General features: G+C 55.6%; 1 protein-coding gene across 3 annotated transcripts; it reads left to right on the top strand.

Moving 5' to 3' along the window:
* The first annotated feature begins 1,689 nt into the window (after positions 1-1,689).
* Positions 1,690-19,895, top strand: LPIN3 (lipin 3). 3 transcript variants are annotated; one of them, XM_064465750.1, is made up of 20 exons: positions 1,690-4,030; positions 9,711-9,911; positions 10,250-10,345; positions 11,135-11,370; positions 11,594-11,701; positions 12,147-12,267; positions 12,912-13,341; positions 14,190-14,289; positions 14,410-14,579; positions 14,661-14,754; positions 14,974-15,043; positions 15,640-15,732; positions 16,206-16,267; positions 16,523-16,652; positions 16,898-17,046; positions 17,206-17,292; positions 18,368-18,520; positions 18,833-18,944; positions 19,043-19,146; positions 19,256-19,895. In XM_064465750.1, exons 2-20 carry the CDS (start codon positions 9,720-9,722, stop codon positions 19,398-19,400), a joined length of 2,652 nt encoding a protein of 883 aa, XP_064321820.1. In that variant the 5' UTR covers positions 1,690-4,030; positions 9,711-9,719; the 3' UTR covers positions 19,401-19,895. The 3 variants fall into 3 exon arrangements, with proteins under 3 accessions (XP_064321820.1, XP_064321821.1, XP_064321819.1); XM_064465751.1 differs by lacking the exon at positions 1,690-4,030 and adding an exon at positions 6,913-7,015 and having other exon boundaries at positions 16,209-16,267; XM_064465749.1 differs by lacking the exon at positions 1,690-4,030 and adding an exon at positions 6,913-7,015.
* Positions 19,896-20,514: the final 619 nt, after the last annotated feature.

The raw sequence follows: 20,514 nt of genomic DNA, 5'->3' as shown, positions 1-20,514 counted from the left end.
CCAGGCATGGGCGGGGGGGGGGGGGAGAGCGCGGGGCGGGCGGGCGCGACACACACCGGCATCAGCCGGGCTCCGGCGCCTGGGCGGGCGGGTGACGTCACCAGAGCCGGGCCGGGGCGGCGCGCGCGCTTGCGCGGGGCTCAGCTGGCGGCGGGGTGGCGCGCGCCGGGCGGCTGCAGGCACCGGGGAGGGCGGGGCAAGCGCCCGCACGGGGCGGCTGCGCTGGGTGCGTGCCCCGAGAAGGGGGGTGCAGGCACCTGCACCGGGGGGGGGCGTGCCCCGGGGAGGGCGCGTGCCCCGCGCGCGTGCCCCGCGCAGGTCAGCAGGTGCGCGCACCGGAGCGTGTCCCAAGCACCCCGGTGTTCGGGGGGCGCACGCACCGAACGCGGGGAGGGCGACAGCGAGTGTGCAGCTGGACGTGGCGGAGGGTGGCGCGGGAGGGCGGTGGGTGCCCTGCGCCTGCCGGGTTCCGCCACCCCCGCCGCGGCTTGTCACTGGTGCAACCTTTTGGTGCCGCAGCCAGAGCGAAGTGGGTGGCTCCTGCCGGCTTAGGGAGCTGAACCGGCTCTGCAGAGCCTGGCCGGGGGGACGGAGCGGCCGTGTGCCCTGGTGCCAGCACGGTGGGCTCACGTATGGGGCTGTGGGAAGGGCGATGGGTCAGGCGTGTTCCACGCGGGCACGGGCTCAGTGGGCACAACTGGCGCTACCAAGAGAAAACCTGCCCGGCTGCGAGCAGCTCTCAGGTGGGCAGCTCTGCACCTTGGAGCCTGGCACGGGCAGTTTGGTGGCTGGAAGCGCCCTGCCCCTTCCCGCTCCCGGCCTTTGGTCCCCCGGGGAGGTGAGTTTGTTCCACCCGGTGCAGGATGGAGGCTGCTGGGAGCTCGAGGGGTGTGCAGCTGCAGGGTGAGCAGCTCCGGGCACCGCTGCGCTCCCCGGGCTGGAGAGGTGCTCTTGGGGTGGCCAAACCGCTGCACCCCAAGGGCTTTGGCACCATTTAATAATGGCATGCTATGAGCAGGTCAGAGATCGAACAGAGCACCAACTATTTTTTAAATAAAGTGTGGCTTGGAAGCATCATCCGTCTTGAAATAAGACACCAGCTTTGGACAAAAGATAAAAGATTTTCCAGCTGCCTAAATGTGCACGTCATTCTGCTTTTCCTGGATTGGGAGCTAATGGTCAGACTCTGCTTGCAGTTACGTTGATGTGAATATGATGGTGCTTGTCTCAAGTTGTTGGCTTTAAAAATGTGGGTCCTGACCCGATTGTCGGTGGCTAGGACAAAAAAGCTAAGGGCTGTCAGTGTATCACAGGTTCAGAGACTTCATTTTTCAGACCCATGTAGTGCTCAGGGCTATCAGCCCGCCGGGTTTTAGGGCACGGCTGGGTTTCTCTGCGAGCTCTGGCTCTTGGAGCTGTGCGACTGCATGGGAATTGTAGCTTTCTGGTTTCTGTTTTAAAGTAAGCTTAAACCCTTCGCATTTATGGAAGAAATCTGAACTTTTAACAGGTCAGAAACTAGGAGCCAAATCAGCAGAGCAAGTTTATAAACCAGAACAGATGGTTTTTGACCAGTCCTGTGGCTGTTATTCAGCTTTTTCAATGCTTGTGAATGGCAACCGAGGATGGCATTTCCTCCTCTGCAGGCAAGATGGCTTTCCCACCCACTCCATCTCATGCCAGGCCAGTCTGACCTGATGTTTCTGGGAATGGGAAAGGGAAGAAAAAAAGAAAAAACAACCCACCACTGTTTTCCTGTTGTATTCCCCGTTCCGGGACCGGCACTCAGAGCAGCTGCACCTCCAGGAATTGCCCCCATCCCTGGGGCAGCAGGACGCCTGAACCTCGCATCCCGTGGCATTTACGGGGTGGGAATTTCACCCCATCCAGCTGTGCTGACTCGGTGTTTCTGCCTCTCCTCTGGTCCTGTTTTGCTGAATCACCCCTTTCACAAGCCTCTGGAGCTCTTTGTTGATCTGGGGAAGGAAATGAGAGTCCCTGCCCAGCCAGCTGAGAGGGTCAGGAAGCTCTGCCAGCCTTCCCTGCGCTCCCCCTGCTCTTAAGAGGCTGCTTGTCTCTGCTGGGAGAAGGGGTCATGATAACAGGAAAGCCCTTTCACATCCCAACTCTGGCAGGGATTCCCTGGAGGGTCATCGGTGTAGGGACGTCAGTTAGGGATGACAGCCCCGTCAGTGGCAGGGACTCTGGAGCTGCTGCGCTGATTGACAGCTGTCAGACCCATGTCTGGGTCACCCAGCCCAGTAAACAATGGCTCTGGGTGTCTCTTACCTGGCATTTGGCGCTCGCAGCATCCTGCTCCATGGCTGCAAGGGGTGCATGGCATTCAGGAAAAGGCATCTTTGCTTTTTGCATCACAGCCTTGGATTTTGCTGGCATCTCAGGACACCCCAGAGTGAGGGAGATGCTGGTGAAGGTAAAGGACAGGGCAGGCCCAGGGAGAAATGGGCCAGGCTAGCAGCCGTCAAAGACTGTGCCCCAGGGCAGCGAGGTCCCAGAACATCTTTCCAGTGTGGGAAAGGGAGCAGGAGAATTCAGCTCCCTGGCTCAGGGGTGAGAACAGGATTTGGATGCTGCAGTAAGTGGCTTGGCAAGGTTGGCCTTCAGCCATCAAACAGTACTGGTGTCCCCAGCTACTAGCCGAGCCCCAAGGCTTGAAGGATTGTTCCCCTCCCAGCCCCAGCTTCGCTTGTCTGCACAGCAAAGCCATACCCTTTCTGTCAATTCAGTTCCCCTCCTGTCCGGGAGAGCTTCTTGCTCCTCTGCAGTGTCTCTGATGAGCTGAGCTGAGCTGCATCAGGTCTCAGCCAGCACAGAGGCAGGCAGGTTGGCCAGCTTCTGGGTCTCTCTTGCAGTTGGATTGTCCACCCTCCCTCCAGACGTTTCACCCCAGGCCCACAAAGAAGCAGGCAGCAAGGAGAGGATCCAAGGAGAAGTGTCCTGAGGGACTGCTGGGCTGCTCAAAGATTAACTTAGGCAGCTGGGAAAATCCTGGAGAAATAACGTGATGACTGAGGGAGGAGGAAAAAAAACCCATCAACCCCCACCTTGGAGGCAGCCGAAGAATTGGCTGTGGCCTGGCTTGTCTGTAGCAGCTGTTGAAATACAAAGAGGGGGAAAAAACAAGCCCGTCTTTGACACGGCTTGTCCTCTCTCCCACCCTGCGACTGAAGGCAAGACTTGTTTTTCTGGGACAGAGGAAAATTTAGGAGTCTCCCGGGCAGCGAGTGCCTGGGGTGCTCCCAACTGCCTAGTGGATGGATGGAGTTTTTCTGGAGAGGCACTGGAAATGCTGGGATTGTGGTTTCCAGCGCTGCTGGCCGGTGGAGGCACGGCAGAGCCTGCAAGGCAGCACCGAGGGGTCAGAGTGCGGCCGGCTGTGCCGCTACCCTGTGCGGGGTGAGCGCTGCGATCCGAGACGGGTGGGGAGTGCCAGGATGGAGGCGGGTGTGAGCTTTGCTTTTCCATTGGAATGCAAGGAGCTGAAAATAATTGCCTCTTGGTTGACTAATAAAAAAAGCCATCTCATTTTGCAAAGGCTCATTGCAAACATCTGTGGGTTGTGGAGTTCCCAAAAGGGCGAAGAAACCTCTCCCTCTTGGAGCCACTCCTGGGGGGGGGATGTATGGAGAGATTGGGGTGCTCATGGTTACAAGCCCAGGGAGTGATGGATCTGCAGGGCTCACCTTCAGAAAAAAAAGAAAAAAAAAAAAGGAAGGGGGAGTAAGAGGGGGTATGAAAAGCAGCTGGCAGGAACCAAGAATAATTGTATGGCTTTGCAAAAAATTACCATGGCAATTAAAAGTGCTTTAAAATTTTTGGAGGAGAAAGGAGTAGTAAGTAAAATGGCTCGGGCTGGGTTGCAGGGTAGCACGGATGGAGGTACAGACATCACCGAGCGCAGCCGTGGCAGATCTGCTGCAGGGGCACTGAGGGATGAGCGAAGTCCGGTGTGTCGGGAGCCAGGCATAACGGCCAGCAGGGGAAACCAGCTGAGCAAGGAACCTTGGAGGTAAGTGATGGGGGAAGCTGATTCTGCAGGGTCCCCAGTGCCAAGTGCTCGTCCCTGTGTCCAGAGCTTGGGGGACTGGAGCCACAGCAAGGCTGAGCTGCCCGTGTGCTAGTTGCTGGCTTTGCCTTCCTTCTCTGTGCTCACCTGAGGATGTGTTCAGCTGGCTCAGGAAGAAATGGTGTCCTGTGCTGCTGAAATGTCCTCTGCGGCATTTTTGACCAGGTACCAGGCATCTGCAGCCCATATTTGTCTTTGCTTTTGTGTTCCAGCCCTGGGGTTTGTGTTGCAGCCCCAGGATTTGCAGGGTGTAAACCACTGCCCTGGGTGAGACCCACTCTGGTGCCTTCACCAAGCACTAGTCTAAGATGCCGTGGCAAGGACAAAGCACTTGAGATGTCACATCCCGAGGTGTCTAGACTGAGGTTACAGCGGGCTCCTTCCCCGCCGGGTGTGAGTGCCTGGTGACCTGGCCGTGGGCTGCAGGGTTTGGTGGCAGCCACCCGCCCCGGGCTCCCCACGAGCCTCGCTGGGGTCGGCAGCTGGTGCTGCCTGGTGCCAGCCCACCCTCCTCAGGGACCGCAGCCGTGCCTGGCCACCCACAATAGCTGCTTTCAGTCCAATTTCACTGAGGGGTAGAGCTCTCAGAAATATTAAGCTGCTGGAAAACGGGCATCCTTCCTTAGCTGGTTTGTTACAGCATTTAGGAAAGTTCCCATGTTGGGTCTGTGACCTTGTGTCCAGGCTGTGCTCAGCGCTGTACAGGCACAGGAGGGGTCTCTGTGCCTCCCGCTGCCACCAACCTCACCAGTATGGCAGAGCTGAGAAAACTGAGGCACAGGGAGGTGACAGCTGAGAATGAGCTGCAGCATTTCTGCAGATCAACCCATCAGCGGTGACCAGCCCCAGTGGTTTGGACCCTTCTCCTCAGGGACCAAAGAGGTTTTAAGCAGCCACCCTCCAGCTTTGGCATTTCCCTGCTCTCACAAAGCAATGTCAGCTCTGTGACTGATGGGTGGGAGAGCCCTGCGCGCACACCAGCAAAGAGCCTTCGTCCCCAGAGTGCCGCCAGCCCTCGCGCAGACCAGGAGCCGCAGCCACTCAGCCCACGTCGCTCCAAAACTCAGCGCAGAGGGTGCTGGGGAATTGCCTTCACAGCGGGTCAGGCGGTCACAGGGCAGACCCCACACCAGCCACATCCCTGCCCTTGGGGAGTCATAGCCTGGTGGGATCCAATGCACTTTTTGGGGGGCACAAAAAGTCCCTACCACCTAAGTTCACCTGGCTATTCCTCCATCACCTCCCCACTGCTGTCAGGCCCATGGAGACCTGGAGAGCCTTGGTTTTCTTAAAGCCTCTGGATTTTTGTGCTTTTAACCCCTGCTCTCTTTTTTCATCCCACTGGAGATAACGCAGGGCAGAGGAGCCCCTAGGGCTTGGCCACCCGCTCTCTCCCTTTATGTCTTGTTAAGACTTCACTGCGGGCTTTGGTGGTGCTTCTGTAAAATGGTGCTCGGTACTTCTTTGCATCCCAAAGCTTTCTTAAGGCCAGGAGGAAAAAAAAGGCAAAAAAAAAAAAAACCCAAAACAAAAACCCCAAAAGGCAGAAAGTGACAATGATGAAGGTGGAGAGGTAAAACAGGGCTGCAGGCAGGGGCTGCTGGGGTGCAGGGTACCCATACCCTGGGACTCTGCAGCAGCGCAGGGGAAGGGCAGGGAGGGCTGGAGGCTGGGAGAAGGGGAGGGAAAGCCACCACCCTATGGTGATAGGTCTGTGGAGCCCCCAGGGCTGCACCCAGGACTGCCAAGGGTGGGTGCAACAGGGAGGCTGGGCTCTCTGCAGCATACAGCACGACACAGCAGTAGCTTGGAGGATTTTGCAGGAGGATGAGTGGCATTAGCTGTCCCAGTAAGAAATGCTACCTTCCCCTGCTTGCCCAGGGGCGTGGGCTGGTTTGTGCAAGAAGTCCCTGTGTTCCAGCCTGGTCCCAGTCCCAGGTTGCAGAATGAAATTAGTTCACCCAATTTCTTTTTTCCGAAGTCCGCAGTTATTGAGGAGCAGCTAAAATATCCCTCCAAGTCCCCCAAAGCCTCAGGTTCTGGTGAGGTCTCATTCCTCCACACAAGCACCACACACCAGCACCTTCCACATTCCTCCCAATCTGAACCTGGCCAAGGTGCACCCAGTCTTACATCCAGGAGTAATTAAGTAATTGCAACACAGCAATTATCACCCTACCCACCCTTCATGGTCCTAGTCCATATGATCCTATAGCAATCCCTATAGCCCTATGGAGGAGGGAGAAATTAGTATCTAGCACAGGTTCCCTGGCAAGATACTTCCCAACTCTGGACTGTCCTCAGCCCGGCCATGGCTGTGTGAGGATGCTCTCCAGCCATTGCAAGGCAGATTTTAAACGGCAGATCTTTCCCAGAACTGCACACTCAGCCTCTGCGAGCTCCTTTCCAGAGGGCTCAGTCTCCCCTGGGGTCCTGAGAGCTGGGGTTTCTCTAGTTTGTGCCCTGAGGGGTTAAACGCTGGGCGATCTGGTCTGGAAAATGAAAGGCCTGTCCTTGGAACTTCCAGCCTGGTGGGTTGGGCTGCAGTGGCCTTGCGGGATGATGGGTGGGAGAAGGAGGGAGGAAGGCTCTCCATCAGTGCAAGGCAGTTGGCAGCTCAGCCCGGAGCGGCTGGAGCAAACGAGCTGGCTGCAATGAGACACAGCTGCTCCATGCAGGTGTCAGCTGCCTCCCCGGATCCACCCTCTGGCCTCCCAGGAGCCCTCATAGGCTCGGCGGGAGGCACAGCACGGGGACTGGGTGCTCCTTGGGAGACAGGGCCCTCCCCTTGCGCAGGTGAGCAACAGGAAGCAGGGAGAGGAGGACCTGAGGGTGAGCGAGCATTCCTGCTGGCAGAGGGCAGCGCCTGGGGTTTCTGAGCTGGGTCCCCCAAAGTTGAGGAGGTGCTGAGGTCCGGCAGCTGCCCAGGTAACGGGGGAGGTCCCGGGCAGTTTGTGGTGTGTGACGGATGGGGAGCGTGGATGTGCAGGGTGGGAAGGGTGTGCTGTTTGTGGGGTGGCCTGGCTTGCTGCTGCCTAGGAGCAGAGCAGGCTGGTGTTAGCAAAATAGCTGGTTTATCCTGGAAGGCTGGAGAGATGGATGTGAGCTGTGTTGCCTCCATGGGGGAGGATTTCCTGCTTTCTCCTCTGCAGGAGCTGTGTGGTGAAGGACTGTGAGGCTGCTGGGGTTGAGGGGTGGGGATGCCCTGTTCCTATGTAGGGTTTATTTGTTGAATGTGGCTTGGTGTCCTTGGGGTGGCTTGAAAACCCTTTCTCCTGCCCTGCCCACCTGTTAATCTATTTCCAGGGTGTAACTTATTCTTTATCTCCCTAATGGACCTGTTCCCTACGTGGTAGGGCTGAGAGCTCTGAGAAGTCTGAGACTCTTCTCTCTGTTCCCCGCCTGCCTCCAGTTGTCCTGGGTGAAATCCACATGCAGTTAAACTTGCTGAGCTGAAAACTGTACCAGTGTCCCGAGCTCTGGGACCGACTGGGTCCCCAGCAACATGCAGGCAGATGCCTGGGGAGGGGGCAGCTGCATATCGAGGCAATGAGGCATGAAGTCCCGTGGTGGGCACGCTGGCTTTGCAGAAGGGATGTGGCCCTGGCGCGAGGGGCTCAGCAGCATGTTTCACTGTGTGGCTGTAGCACCGTGTCAAGCCCTTGTACCTTGCGTTCACTGTGAAGGTGCTGCTTGGTGTGGGGCTGTTCCTGGGGATTCCTTCCAAACCCTGCAGGCCATTTTCCCTATACGCTTTTCAGGTCTGTCTCAATGTTTGCCCTAGCTAGGAGCCCATCAGCGCTGACCTGGGAGTATTGGGGTCAGCCTGATAGCTCCTCTTCTCCGAACCCCCCACCCTCTGCAGCGAGGAGCTCTCCCCTGTTTGCTGCCAGGCCCTGCAGCACAGCAAGCTGGAGGGCTGCCCGCAACAGCAGCGATGCCTGGGAAAGCTGGGCTCAGCAGGTTGGTGGGTGGCCCTGTGACCCTGGCCCCACTCACAGCAGAGCTGATGGAGGCACCGAAGCTTCTGGAGCTGGCTAGTGCTTCCCTCCATCCTCTACCCAGGGAGCATCTGGGCTTTGGGCTTATTCCTGACTCTCTGGGAGAGGTGGGGGGGACGGGACATGGAGCAGGGACTGCATCTGCCCCCTCAGGCCGCCTTCCCAGAGGCATGTCTGGGAACAGGACGGGGCTGAGCTTGTGCAAAATGGATTGGAGAGGCTGGGTGCCTGCTGGGGCAGAGGGCTCATCAGGTGGCCCCTGCTTGTCCTCATCCCTTTGGGTAAGGAGCCAACTCTCACTAGCTACCCGTTGGGTTGGGTGTACACTGGGGGCTGTGCTGAGAGCCACCAGGGACAACATGCCATCATCTGGTCGTGCTGTCAACACAAGAGGCTTCTCTTAGTTCAGCTGTGGTCCTTCTGAAGTGGTCATCTTGTGTCCTCATCCTCTTCTTGGGACAAGGTGGGGTGCAGAGCTGGCAGCTCGGGGAGCCGGGCTCAGTCTCTGTGGTTCCCAGCCTCTGGTGCGATGCACTGACACTGTTGTCCTGCTGATGCCGAGTGCTGAGCAAACCAAGCAAGGGGCTCCTCTGGCCCAGGGGCTGGCACCAACACTCAGCACTCTGACATAGATTTGCAAGAAAATATTCCCGGGATTTCGGTGTATTGATCAGGAGGCAGCTTCCAGCGGTGGCCTGCAGGACTGGGGGCTGCATGAGAGCCTTTGGTGCCTGTGCTACCTTGTGTGGCTGGAGGCATGGCTGTGCTGTGAGACCCAGCATGGACCGCACAATTCTCCATGGTCCTTGCAGCCACACCTCCCCTCCAGTGTGGCGGAGGGGAATTGTTTCTGCTTGGGGAGTGAGCAGCTGGAGGATGTGAGCAGGCGAGGGGATGAGCAGGAAGCAGGCAAGGCTGTCCTACATGTTCTTGCTAATGAAAACCAGGAGCTGTGCAACCTCAGAGTGCAGCAATGCCCTGTGAAAACAGCATTGCAGAGCTCTGCGGGTGTCCTCTGGGCAGCACAGCCCCTTTGCTGGGATTCCCTGGCCAGGTGGATGATGGAGACCAGGGAGTTCTGGCTTCAACAAGGGCCATGTCTGGCTGGTTTGGCAATGCCTAGGTGCGGTGGCTTCCCCTCCGAGTGGGAAACGTTAGGTTTGGAATTTGTTCATAGCGAGCATGAGGTGTATGCAGCAGCAACTCACACTTCCCACCTCTCTACCCTGAGGGGATTTTTAAGGACAGTGCAGGGCAGGAGGTCTACTGGGAATGAAATTCTTGTTTGAACAGGATATTGACAACTTGTTGCTGTGAGGTAGTATTTGCCTCCCCCCACGAGGTTGGTGCATCCCAAAGGCAAAAGTCTCTCTCTTCCAGGTTGGATGCAATAACTAGTGCTCTGGCTTCTGTCCTGTTTTCTGGTGCTCTCCGAGGCTCTGGCTGATCTCCATCAAGGCCCTTCATGTGTTTGCCTCAGTTTCCCTAGAGGCTTAACTGTCCCCATGATGGGGCTGTGTTTGCAGCTGTGAAGTGACTCTCCTAGAGTAAATTCACATTGCATTTAGCTGCTGGAGCCCTTTTCCACCCCACCTGAGTCTATTCCTGTCTCCCACTTGCAGTCTCAAACAATGAACTACGTGGGGCAGCTTGCTGAGACCGTCTTCATCACGGTGAAGGAGCTATACTGGGGTCTGAACCCCGCCACCCTGACGGGCTGCATTGATGTGGTCGTGGTGAGGCAGCCCGATAACTCCTTCCAGTGCTCCCCGTTTCACGTGCGCTTTGGGAAGCTGGGTGTGCTGCGCTCCAAGGAGAAGGTGGTAAGTGCTGCCTGCCCTGGGACTATGCTTCCTCTCTGGTGTCTCCAGACCTAGGATATTCCATAACCCACAGGTTAGAGAAGAACTTTGAGGGGAATGGGAGCCCTGTTGAAAGGGGTGCTTGCCAGTTTTGAGATGGGATGCATCAAATGGAACCCAGCCTCTTCTAGGGAGGACTGTTCTTCCCAGAAAAACTGGGAGAGGTCCCTTACCTCAAAGGCTGGGTAGCTGTCAGCCCTGGGAGCAACCACATCCCCTCCTCTCCCTGGGAAACTGCGTTCCTGTATGCCGATGGGCGAGTGGGTTCAGATGGACAGGCTGCTTCTGCCCCTTGCCAGGTTGACATTGAAATCAATGGGGAGCCTGTGGACCTGCACATGAAGCTGGGTGACAATGGAGAGGCGTTCTTCGTCCAGGAGTCGGAGGAAAATGAGGTTGGTGATGAAGAGGTGCTGCTGGTCTGTGTCCTGCTGCGACCACCTGGAAATGCAGGCTTGAGGTGGAAGGACCAAGTCTGGGCTGCTTTCCTTCCCCAAGGTGACTCCATTATCACCTCTAACATTTTTTGTGTCTGGAAAGGTTCCTACTCACAGGACCTTGTAACCAGTGTAGAGGATTTGGGCAGTAGAGCACCCTGAGGGAGCATTAGACTGAGTATCTTCATCCCAAACTGTCCTCCCTCCCTGGGCATGGCTGCTGGCCAGCCAGGCAGATATCTTGGGGCTTGGCCTCTTGGGGGATCTTGTGACAGGGATGAGAGTGAGTTGGATGCTGTGGCAGGCTGCCCACTCTACTGGGAAGTGGGATGAGACTAGTTGTGGCCTCAGGAAACCTTGGCAGATCTCTCCCAGGCTGACTTGTGGTTGCTGCTAGTTTGGGCTGGGTTTGACAGCAAGGAGAGGGCTCTAGAGCTGAATCTCACTTGCAGCCTTTGTAATTCTGGTCTTGTGGTGCCATCTCCTGCCTGCCTCTCCTTGCCTGTGCTAAAGATGTCTTTAGCTTGTGGCTGGATAACCCTGTTTTTGTGGGTTTTGCTTGTATTTTTTAACTCGCATGTTGCACGTACAAAACCTTTCCTTCTGAGCCTAACTACAAAACCACCCCCAAGCTGAGGGCTTGGTTTTGGTTGTGCTGGTGGCGTATGCTGCATAGATGACAGCCATGAGCTGCCAGGCTGCAAAAGAGGAAGCTGGACCTGATGGGCTTTTCCATCCCTGTTGCAGGGCAGCATCCCTTCTTGCCTCTGCACGTCCCCCATCCCCACAGAGGAGAGCCCAGAGGATGCTGCTCAGCCCTCTCATGGGCAGGAGGTCTCCAGTGCTGAAGCGACCCTGCGCAAGATGAGGCGACGCAGGAGGAAGCCCAAGCGGAAGGAGGTGTTGGACTCCAAGTTAGAAGGCTGTGAGGAGACCGAAAGTGAGGTGTCTGTGGAGGAGCCGTGCAAGCTGCCAGCCCCCAGGTGAGTGGTTTGGTCTGGGCAGGATGGTGCAGTGGGTCGAGCCTGTAGGTTTGCTTGGTGATGCCCAGCAGTACTGAAACACGGGAACAGTGTTTTGAGTTGGACCCCAGCCTCCTGTGGAGTAGAAAGCCAGTGGAAATGATGAAGTTGTGTATTGCCAGCTTTCCAGGTGAGGAGGCTGGTGCCTGGGAGTAGCATAACTGACCTCTTTCCTCCTTTGCAGTGATTCAGTATATTTCTCTTTCACTGATATCCCTGAAGAAGAAACTGGGACGTTACAGTCCCCGGAGATGCACCCTTATTCTGATGGGGAGCTGGCCTCTGTGGACAGGTAATGGATAGGGCCAAGGCAATCTGCTTGGCTTTGGTGACAGCAGGGGATGTGCCTTGCGGCTGGGAGGCAGTAAGGAAAAGGAATTTGGGGGTGTCAGGAGAGGAGGGTTTTCCTGGCCTGATATGGTGTGGCTGGAAGAAAACTTAGAGCCTGTGAGGGATACTTCTGGCCATGGTCACAGATGCAAGAAGCCTGCATGCACAGGGCTCTCCTGCCTCTGCTGCTGAGCTGCTTCTGGACAACTGGTGGCATAACACCTTGCTTCCTTGGGCCTCAGCTTCCTATAGGTCTTGCTCATTTGTAAAGAATAGTCTTATGGGGCAGAACTGACTCCTTGGGAAATCAACCTTACAGGATTCTTGGCCCTAAACGTCCTTGCAGTAATAGGAAAGTATGGGGCTGTAGGGTAGATGAGGTCCAACATTACCTTCTCTTCTTGTAGCCCCAGTCTGAGCCATCCATCTTCTCCCAAAAGCGACTCTGAGCTGGAGATCAGACCGCAGGAGAGTTTTGCTCTAGGGGCTGAATCCCACGTGCAGTGGACCTGGGGAAGGCTCCCTCAGGTGAGTTCCTGCTCTTGCTCTCTTGCAGGATGGTGCCCCTGTGCTCGGCCCTGGTGAGGCCGCACTTCAAGTACTGTGTTCAGTTTTGGGCCCCTCACTACAAGGACACCGAAGCTGGTGAAGGGTCTGGAGAACAAGTCTTTTGAGGAGTGGCTGAGGGAGCTGGGGTTGTTCAGTCTGGAGAAGAGGAGGCTGAGGGGAGACATTATTGCTCTCTACAACAACCTGAAAAGAGGTTGTAGCGAGGTGGGGGTTGGACTCTTCTCCCTAGTAACAAGCGATAGGACGAGAGGAAATGGCCTCAAGCTGCGCCAGGGGAAGTTTAGGTTGCATGTTAGGAAAAACTTCTTTACTGAAATAGTGGTCAGGCATTGGAACAGGCTGCCCAGGGAAATGGTTGAGTCTCCGTCCCTGGAGGTATTTAAAAGAAGGGTAGACGTGGTGCTTGAGGATATGGTTCAGTGGTGGACTTGGCAGTGATAGGTTACCAGTTGGACTCTATCTTAAGGGTCTTTTCCAACCTTAACAATTCTATGATTCTAAAGTAGAGGAGGCTGTGGCCAGGCAGCCTTAGAGGGGTTGACCTCTTTTGCCTGGTGCTTTGGGCAACTTCCCATCCTCAAACCTGTTCTGCTTTCTTTGAGGTGAATAAATCAGAACGAGTTGAACCAGCTAAGTCAGCAAAGACCTCTGCTACTGCAGCAACTACTGTCTCTGTGACACCAGTCCCAGTGGATGAGACAACTCATCTTGTTGCCACCTCTGAAGGTTTGGGAGGAGGTCCAAGCCCAGTGGGACATCAGGGTGCACCTTGTTTCTCTGCTGTGTCTGTTGTTGAGCCAACATTTGCACCCCAGGATGGGAACATCCTCCCCAGGCTGAAGGACATCCCCAGTGCTGTGGGGAAAGAGAGCTTGCTGGAGGCCGCCTCAGCCCCACAAGAGAAACAGGAGGGAGGCAGGAGTGTTGTACCAGAGGTTCATCCAGATGTGGAGCCCTTTGAGGGAGCCACCGCTCTGAGGCAGGTGGGCTCAGAGGGCCCTGAGCCCCAGCTGGAAAGCCAGAGGAGACAAGGTGAGTGGGTGACTGGTGCTCCTGGAAGCGGTGTTTGAGCCTGCAGATGTATCTGACTTGGATGGGGGACTAGGTTATTAATTCAGTGTAACTCCTTCATGACTGCCCTGGGTAATCCAGGTGTGATATATTTGCTTTGCTGTCTCCATGTGCTACCAGCTCCTTTGCTTTGAAGAGACATTCCTCAGGTGTTCTCTCTTCAGTGATCACCCAGCTCCCCAGGAAGACTTTCTTGCCTTAATCTCCTCGAGTCCATCCTTAGATGTCTCTGCTTTTGCGAGCTTAGAAGATTTCTCGGCAGTTTAGACCATACCTTAGCTTGGAGTGTCTAGCAGCACCTGGCCTGACTTGTGTCTTCATCCTGAGCACGCCAAGTCAGGTGGAAAATCATACAGAGCAAAGCATGCATGTCTTCCTTGACAACGTATTTAAGGACTTTTATGTTGTTACCTGTCCTAACCAACCTTACTGTTCCAGCCAGCATAAATTCAGAACAAAATCATCTCCCTGAAGAGATGCTTGGAATTCCTTACTGCACAAAGAGGGAGTTCACAAAGTGTTATCTTGCATGCTGCTAGCTTCAGATGGCACCTTCAGATTGTCATAGCAGAATGTAGGCAGGACTTTGGCCTGTCCTTTGTGTCCTCTTGGCAAGTGGTCTTATGCCAGTGCAGGTGTCTTGAGGTACTTCTGTTGATCTAAGGCAGCTTTTCAAGTAGGAGAAGTGATGCACTCTTATTTGATATATGAATATGATAGAGAGAAATGCTGTTGGCTTTCTCAATAGATGCTGAGGTGGTTGGAAAGGTGATTCAGCTAAACTGTCTCCCTTTTGTCTGTGCATTGAGGAATCATCAAAACAAGTCCTCACTTGGGTCCCAGTGATGTTTACGTGGAAGACCTCTCCAGCCTGGATGAGGAGCAGGTGTCTCTCTATTTCCCCAGGAGGTATGGGTTGCCCCAGCTGGCCAAGCTCAGACCTTCTTGAACAATTCCCTTACAGCACAGGATGGAGGTATGTCTAAAGATATTGCCTGATGTTGCCACTGTTTCTTCTCTTGCTGGTAGTGACGTAGAGCAGAGCTCAAAGCCTGTGGCAGACCCCAGCAACCCTCTGTGTGTCCAGCTGCCATCTGAGTTGCCCACCGACAGCCCCACAGACTCCAACTCAGATTTGATGCCCACAATTGCCCTGTCACTCTGTGGAGGCCTGGGGGGCAGCAAGCAGATCTCTTGCGGTAGGTGGGAGGGGAGGTGAATCTGCTATCCTGAAATTTATTTTATACACCAGTGGCATGACACAGGCTCTGTCCCACCAGAGAAGTTCATGGAGCACATGGTGTCCTACCAGCAGTTTGCTGAGAATCCAGGACTCATTGATGACCCAAACCTGGTGATACTGATCAACAAGAAGTGAGTGGCTTGCTCTTCCTGCTGCTTCATCCCACAATGACCAGGGTGGCCCCTCTGTTCCTACAGAAACACTCTTGTAGGAGTGTGACTCCATCCCAGGCAATGACTATACTGCAGTAATTGTGGGAGGGAAACTTCAGGCCATGCTGCAGGATGGTGATCTGGAATCACCCCTTGCTCTGGGAGTGGTGATGTTCCCATCCCTCTTGCTTCTTCCAGGTATTACAACTGGGCAGTGGCTGCTCCCATGGTCCTGTCCTTGCAGGCTTTCCAGAGGAACATTCCTGAGGTCAGTGGCCCAACACACTTACTGGCCATGCTTCTCAGCAGGGCTTGAAGGGTGCAGTGGGGTTGCAGGAGGCCAAGCTGCCCACTGGGGGCTTTGCAGGCACTCTGGGGCAGAGCTGAATATCAGTCCAGCTCACAAACCCTGAAGTCTGGCCTTTTGCCCAGAGGAACCTCCGGGTGACTTTATGATACCTGGGTACCACTGACACCTGGAGAGCAGAGATTTACTTGTCAAAAATCTCCTATTCTGATGGCTGTATCTGTGCAAGGCTGACCAGATCCAGGGGCTCTGGCAGTCTGGAGGATTTAGGGCTGTGTGAGTCTGCTCCAGGGCTCTGTAGACCTGGCTGGGGTTGTATGGAATACGGCATCCAGATTTATTTTTTTTTTTGTCCCAAGCTGCATGAAGGGAACAAGTCACTGTACCCTTCACCCCCAAACCATCTCAGCTCACAGTGTGTCAGGAGTCACACATCTTATCCTGTGAACAATTTTGCAAAGGAATCCCTGCCTGGACAAGGGTCTCCTTAGCCTGTTGGTAGCTGAGCCTCCCTGGGCTGAGGACTGACTTCCTCCCATCTTCTGCCACGTTCACAGAGCACCATTGACCAACTGGTGAAGGAGAAGATGCCAAAGAAAGGCAGCAGGTGGTGGTTCTCCTGGAGGAGGAAAGAATTCCTAGCAGAGGAGGTGTGTTTGCAGCGGTGGCTGTGACAACCACGTCCCCATGGGACAAGCATTATTCTCGTGGCTGGCTGGGGTGGGGGTAGGAGAGCAGCAGGGTCCTGGGGATGGCCTGGGGCTGAGTACGAGGACAGCCAGAGGGACCTGTTGGCAAGGTGACTTCTGAAGGTTGCTGCTGTCCCCTCAGGTCTGTTAATGCCTGAACAGCAGAACAATGCCTGGTAATGTGGACCTTGTAATGCTGAGAACTCTTGCCATGTGCCTCTTACGGCACAGCCCAGGCACCATGTGTCCTTGCTGGTCTCCCTGCCCCAGCACAGCCCCATGCTGTGCTTACTTTTCCATGGGGCAGTGTCCTTGTGAAGGCAGGGTGATGCATTGCCACCTCATTTCTGGTATCGCTGCTCCAAGTGGTGGTAAAGCAAAGCAGCTCCTGCCCTTGGCACTGATGTGCTGATGACACCACTCTCTGCCTGCAGCAGCAGTCAAGGCCAGGGAAAACCAACGTGGGGATGCTGCAGCCCAACCCTGCTCAGCAGAGGTGAGTGCCTGCCTCCTAGTTTGCCTTTAGGAGTCTGTGCATGCTCCTGATCTCTTCTCCTAAATGACCAGTTATTCCCAAGTCTACCTAATGTATGAGGGCAGAAAGCTTTAAGGCTCTGGCTGACCCTGGTCCAGCCAAGCTCCTCTGTGGTGGGTGGGTTGTCCTGGGTTCCCTCCAGAGCTCCCCTGGTGCTCATGATGAAAGCTGTGATCTGCAGAGTAAAGCCAACATGCTCTTCCCACCTTTGTATAGGCAGGAGGAAGAGGGGTCATCCAGTGATGATGAGCCCCTGCACCCTGGGGACATGTTAGCAATGGATGCCCCTGCACAGAAATCTGTGCCAACCTACAAGAAAACCCTGCGGCTCTCCTCTGAACAAATTGTATGTACTGTACTTTCCTCCTCCTTCACTGACTGCTTGTATGTGTAGGGGTGACCAACCGTTAAAAAAGGGTTTACTACTCCTGACCTCAAGTTTTCATAGGCCATCCAAGTATTTCAGTCTGGGTGGCCACCCTGTAGAGGTTTGGGGTTTCTGATCTGCCCAGGTGACAGTCTGGCCTCTGGCAAACTTGGCCTGGTATGAATTGGTGCTGGTGTACCACTTCTGTTCCCCCTCTGCCACAGGGAAGACTGAAACTGCAGGATGGCCCCAATGAAGTGGCATTCAGTGTAACAACTCAGTACCAGGGCACCTGCCGCTGCGAGGCCACCATCTACCTGTGGAACTGGGATGACAAGGTGGTGATCTCAGACATCGATGGCACCATCACCAAGTAAAGAGCTCTACTCCCACCCCACATCCCTGCTCCCCCCTCTTATGGGAAAGTGTACTTTCAAGGCTAGTGTAAGCAGCCAGGAGGGACCACAAATCAAATCGTCTTCTGGACAACCACCAGGCTGGATCATCCTAACCTGGTTGTCTTCCTTTCTAGGTCAGATGCTCTTGGGCACATCTTGCCGCATCTGGGAAAAGACTGGACTCATCAGGGGATTGCTAAGCTCTTCCACAAAATCCATCTGTATGTATTGGATCAATGGAAGCCAAGGGGAAGTGGGAGGGTGATGGACGAGAGGCCTAGTGGGAGTCAGTCAGGGCTCCTTGATCACTGATGCTGGCCAAAATAGCCTCACGTTCTGCTGTCAGTGATGGCTGATGCTTGCTGTGCTGTCTAGGTGATGTTAGGGGGTGAAAAGCAGGGGCCTTCTCCTGGGCACTGGGAGCAGATGCTTGCATTGCCTTCCCTGGGAGGACTGTGTGTCGGTGGAGGCTTTGCTGGGGAGATGTAGCCAAGCACTGAAGGAGATGAGATTTCAACTGCGAGGCCACAGGCACAGCCCAGGTGCCTTTGGGTCACGATGCAGCAGTGGCACGGGGGTGCACCCAGCATTTGGGTGCCGGTTGCCCCCCTGGGTGCCTGGCTACACCTTCCCATGGCCCCAGGGGACCGCCGCGCCCTGAGGTGCGATGCTGTCCCTGCACCCGGCGAGGCTGGCAGCGGGTCCCCGCGGAGCCCGGCCTCCAGCTCCGTCCCTGGCACCTGTGGCCACTAAGAGGCACTGTGGGTCCGCGGATGGTTCGGCCCGGCCTCGGCGTGGGGGACGCGGGGCTCCCACTCCCCGGGGCGCTGGGGGGCTGCGGGCGCGCTGCTGCGGGGCTGGGGCTGCCCTCGCCGACACCGGGGCTGCCTCCTGCTACCTCCGATCCCGCAAGGGCATCGTACCCCCTCTGTCCGAGGTGCCCATCCAGCCGCGCTGCCTGCTTGAGGGTCTGCGGGGGCTGTGTCCGGCTCCCTACAAGCCACACGCAGCCCGGTGTGATAAAGGTGCTGGCCTGGGGCTCCGTCCGGGTACCCGAGCCCCAAGCAGCAATGGGCGCTCTGCAGCTGCTGGGAAGGGAAGGGAGGAAGGTGCGGGGTCCCCCTTCAGTGCCGCTCCCCAGCAGTGAGGAAGATGGGGATCAGTTTTAGCCTGGGTTCCTGGGTGAGTCCTGCTGTTTGGGCTTAAGCCAGGTACTCTACCTCCTCTTCTTCTCCGGAGGAGGGAAGGTGCCATGTCCAGGACACAGCTCAGAGCGGTTCTCTGTGCTTTCTCTAGGAACGGCTACAAGTTCCTTTACTGCTCAGCCAGAGCAATTGGCATGGCGCACATCACCAAAGGCTACCTCAAGTGGGTTAATGAGCAAGGCTGTGCCCTCCCCAAGGGCCCCATCCTGCTCGCCCCCAGCAGCCTCTTCTCTGCCTTTCACAGGTACTGCGTCCTCTCCTCCTCCCCAGCCCTGCACCTCCCGTGTCCTTGGGGATGGCATCCCCCTTCCCCAGCTCAATGCTGAGGGATGTCCCAGCCCTAAACTGGCCTCCTTGGTGCAGGGTGCCTTTCATAGGATGCAGTAGGGGAACTGCCTGCCCTCCCCAGAGAGCTTCATGGTGAAGCTCCTGATGCGCAAAAACCTCTCTTGCCCTTCAAATCACTTCTTTGAGCCCCGGGCAGCCTGGCTCCCCACAGTCCTGGCCAGCTGATGCCACTCTAACTTCTGCTCTGTCCATGTGTGTTGTGCTGCAGGGAGGTGATTGAGAAGAAGCCAGAGGTGTTCAAGATCGCCTGCTTGATGGACATCCAAAAACTGTTTGCCATGAAGCTGCCCTTCTACGCAGCCTTTGGGAACAGAGCCAATGTGAGTGGGTCCCCTGGGGGGGAGAGAGGGCTCAGGCTGGGGTGGTGGCGATGGTGCCTTCCTGCAGCTCTCACACCTTGCCGGCCTTCCTTGGGCAGGATGTATATGCTTATAAACAAGTGGGCCTGCCAGAGAGCCGCATATTCACGGTCAACCCCAAGGGAGAACTGATCCAGGAGCTCACAAAGAACCACAAGTCAACGTAAGCGATGTGCTTGTTAACCTGGCTTTAACCCAGAGAAGCATCTTATGGGGTAGAAAAGCAAATAAACCCCAATGACCCCAATGCAACTCCTTTCTTACGCCCATAGGTACGAGCGGCTGTCGGAGCTGGTGGAGCTGATCTTCCCTCCCCTGGGACAGAGTGGGAATGTTGCTCTGGTGTGTCCAGAGTACAGCCACTTTGCCTACTGGAGACCTCCACTTCCTGCTGTTGACTTGGATGCCTTCTCCTGACCCCCTTACCTGTAGAGTCCTGACCAGGGCTCTCCTGTATGCCCTCTGCCAGGACCGGATGCTCCAGGTGCATCTCTTCCTCCCTGATTGATGCTCAGGCATTTTGTACATCTAATACGGGTCATGTTCTGCACTAGAAGCACCCGTTCTCAGGAGGCTGCGGGGGGGCATAAGAGGGAGCTCTGAGTCTTAACAAAAAGTCCATTTACTAAGCTAAAAATCCTGTAAGCTGGGTCTCTTCTTAATGTTCTTAACACCTTTAAAACCTGGCTCTTTTTTAAAGGTGGTGGTGGGTCACTTATTTATTGATGAGCCTCTAGCAGAGCTATTGCTACCTCTAGTATGACCAGTGCTCCCAGTCAGTCTAGCTACCTGCAGTTTGGTAGCCAATGGAGTGAAGATGTCCTGTAGCTTAAACTCCCTAAAGTGGATGGAAGCTGTTGGGGTTTTGAGTGTTCTTTGCTAATAACATTAATAAATAGTGCCTTAATCCAGGCTGTTTCTTGTCCACTGTAGCCCTGTGCATGGAAGTGGGAGCCAGGCTCTGTGTCCTTTTACAAACATGGTGGGTTTATTCTGCCAAAGTGCCCTGCCAAGAGGGTTCTTGGTGGAGTCGGAGGTAGAACCTGCTGCTTGCTGGGCCTGTGGAGCAGCTGCACCAAAAAAGGACTCTTATTTTTCACCTACTACCTACTTCAGGTAATGCTGCAAAACTGGCTTAATTGAGGAAGCAAACCCTGGCTTTATGTGTGTGTGCATGTGGGTGAATCTCCCCTCTGCCAGCAGCCTGTCACAATCTTGTGCCAGGGCAGGAGCTTATTCCTGTGCCCCTGTATTGGAGCACTCAAGGAAAGCTCAGCTGTCCTAAAGCAGGGTTTGGTTGGGGCTCAACCAGCCTGCCCCCATCCCATGTGGGGGACTTATCTGAAACCTGTGTGCCAGCATTGCTGTGTGTTCAGCCAGCCTGGTGCCTCTGCTGTGGGTGCTCCCAACTGTAACTACATAAAATAAAACAGGTGTGAGTGCTGCTGGCCGCCTCCTTCCAGTTTGGCATCCAGCTTCTCCTTCCCTGACCACTGGGTGTGAGTGTAAATCATCTTCTAGTCTGCCTGCC

This window comes from Phalacrocorax carbo, chromosome 14, assembly GCF_963921805.1.
Source record: "Phalacrocorax carbo chromosome 14, bPhaCar2.1, whole genome shotgun sequence".
Taxonomy (NCBI): Eukaryota; Metazoa; Chordata; class Aves; order Suliformes; family Phalacrocoracidae; genus Phalacrocorax; species Phalacrocorax carbo.
This window is presented reverse-complemented; position numbering and strand designations above follow the sequence as displayed.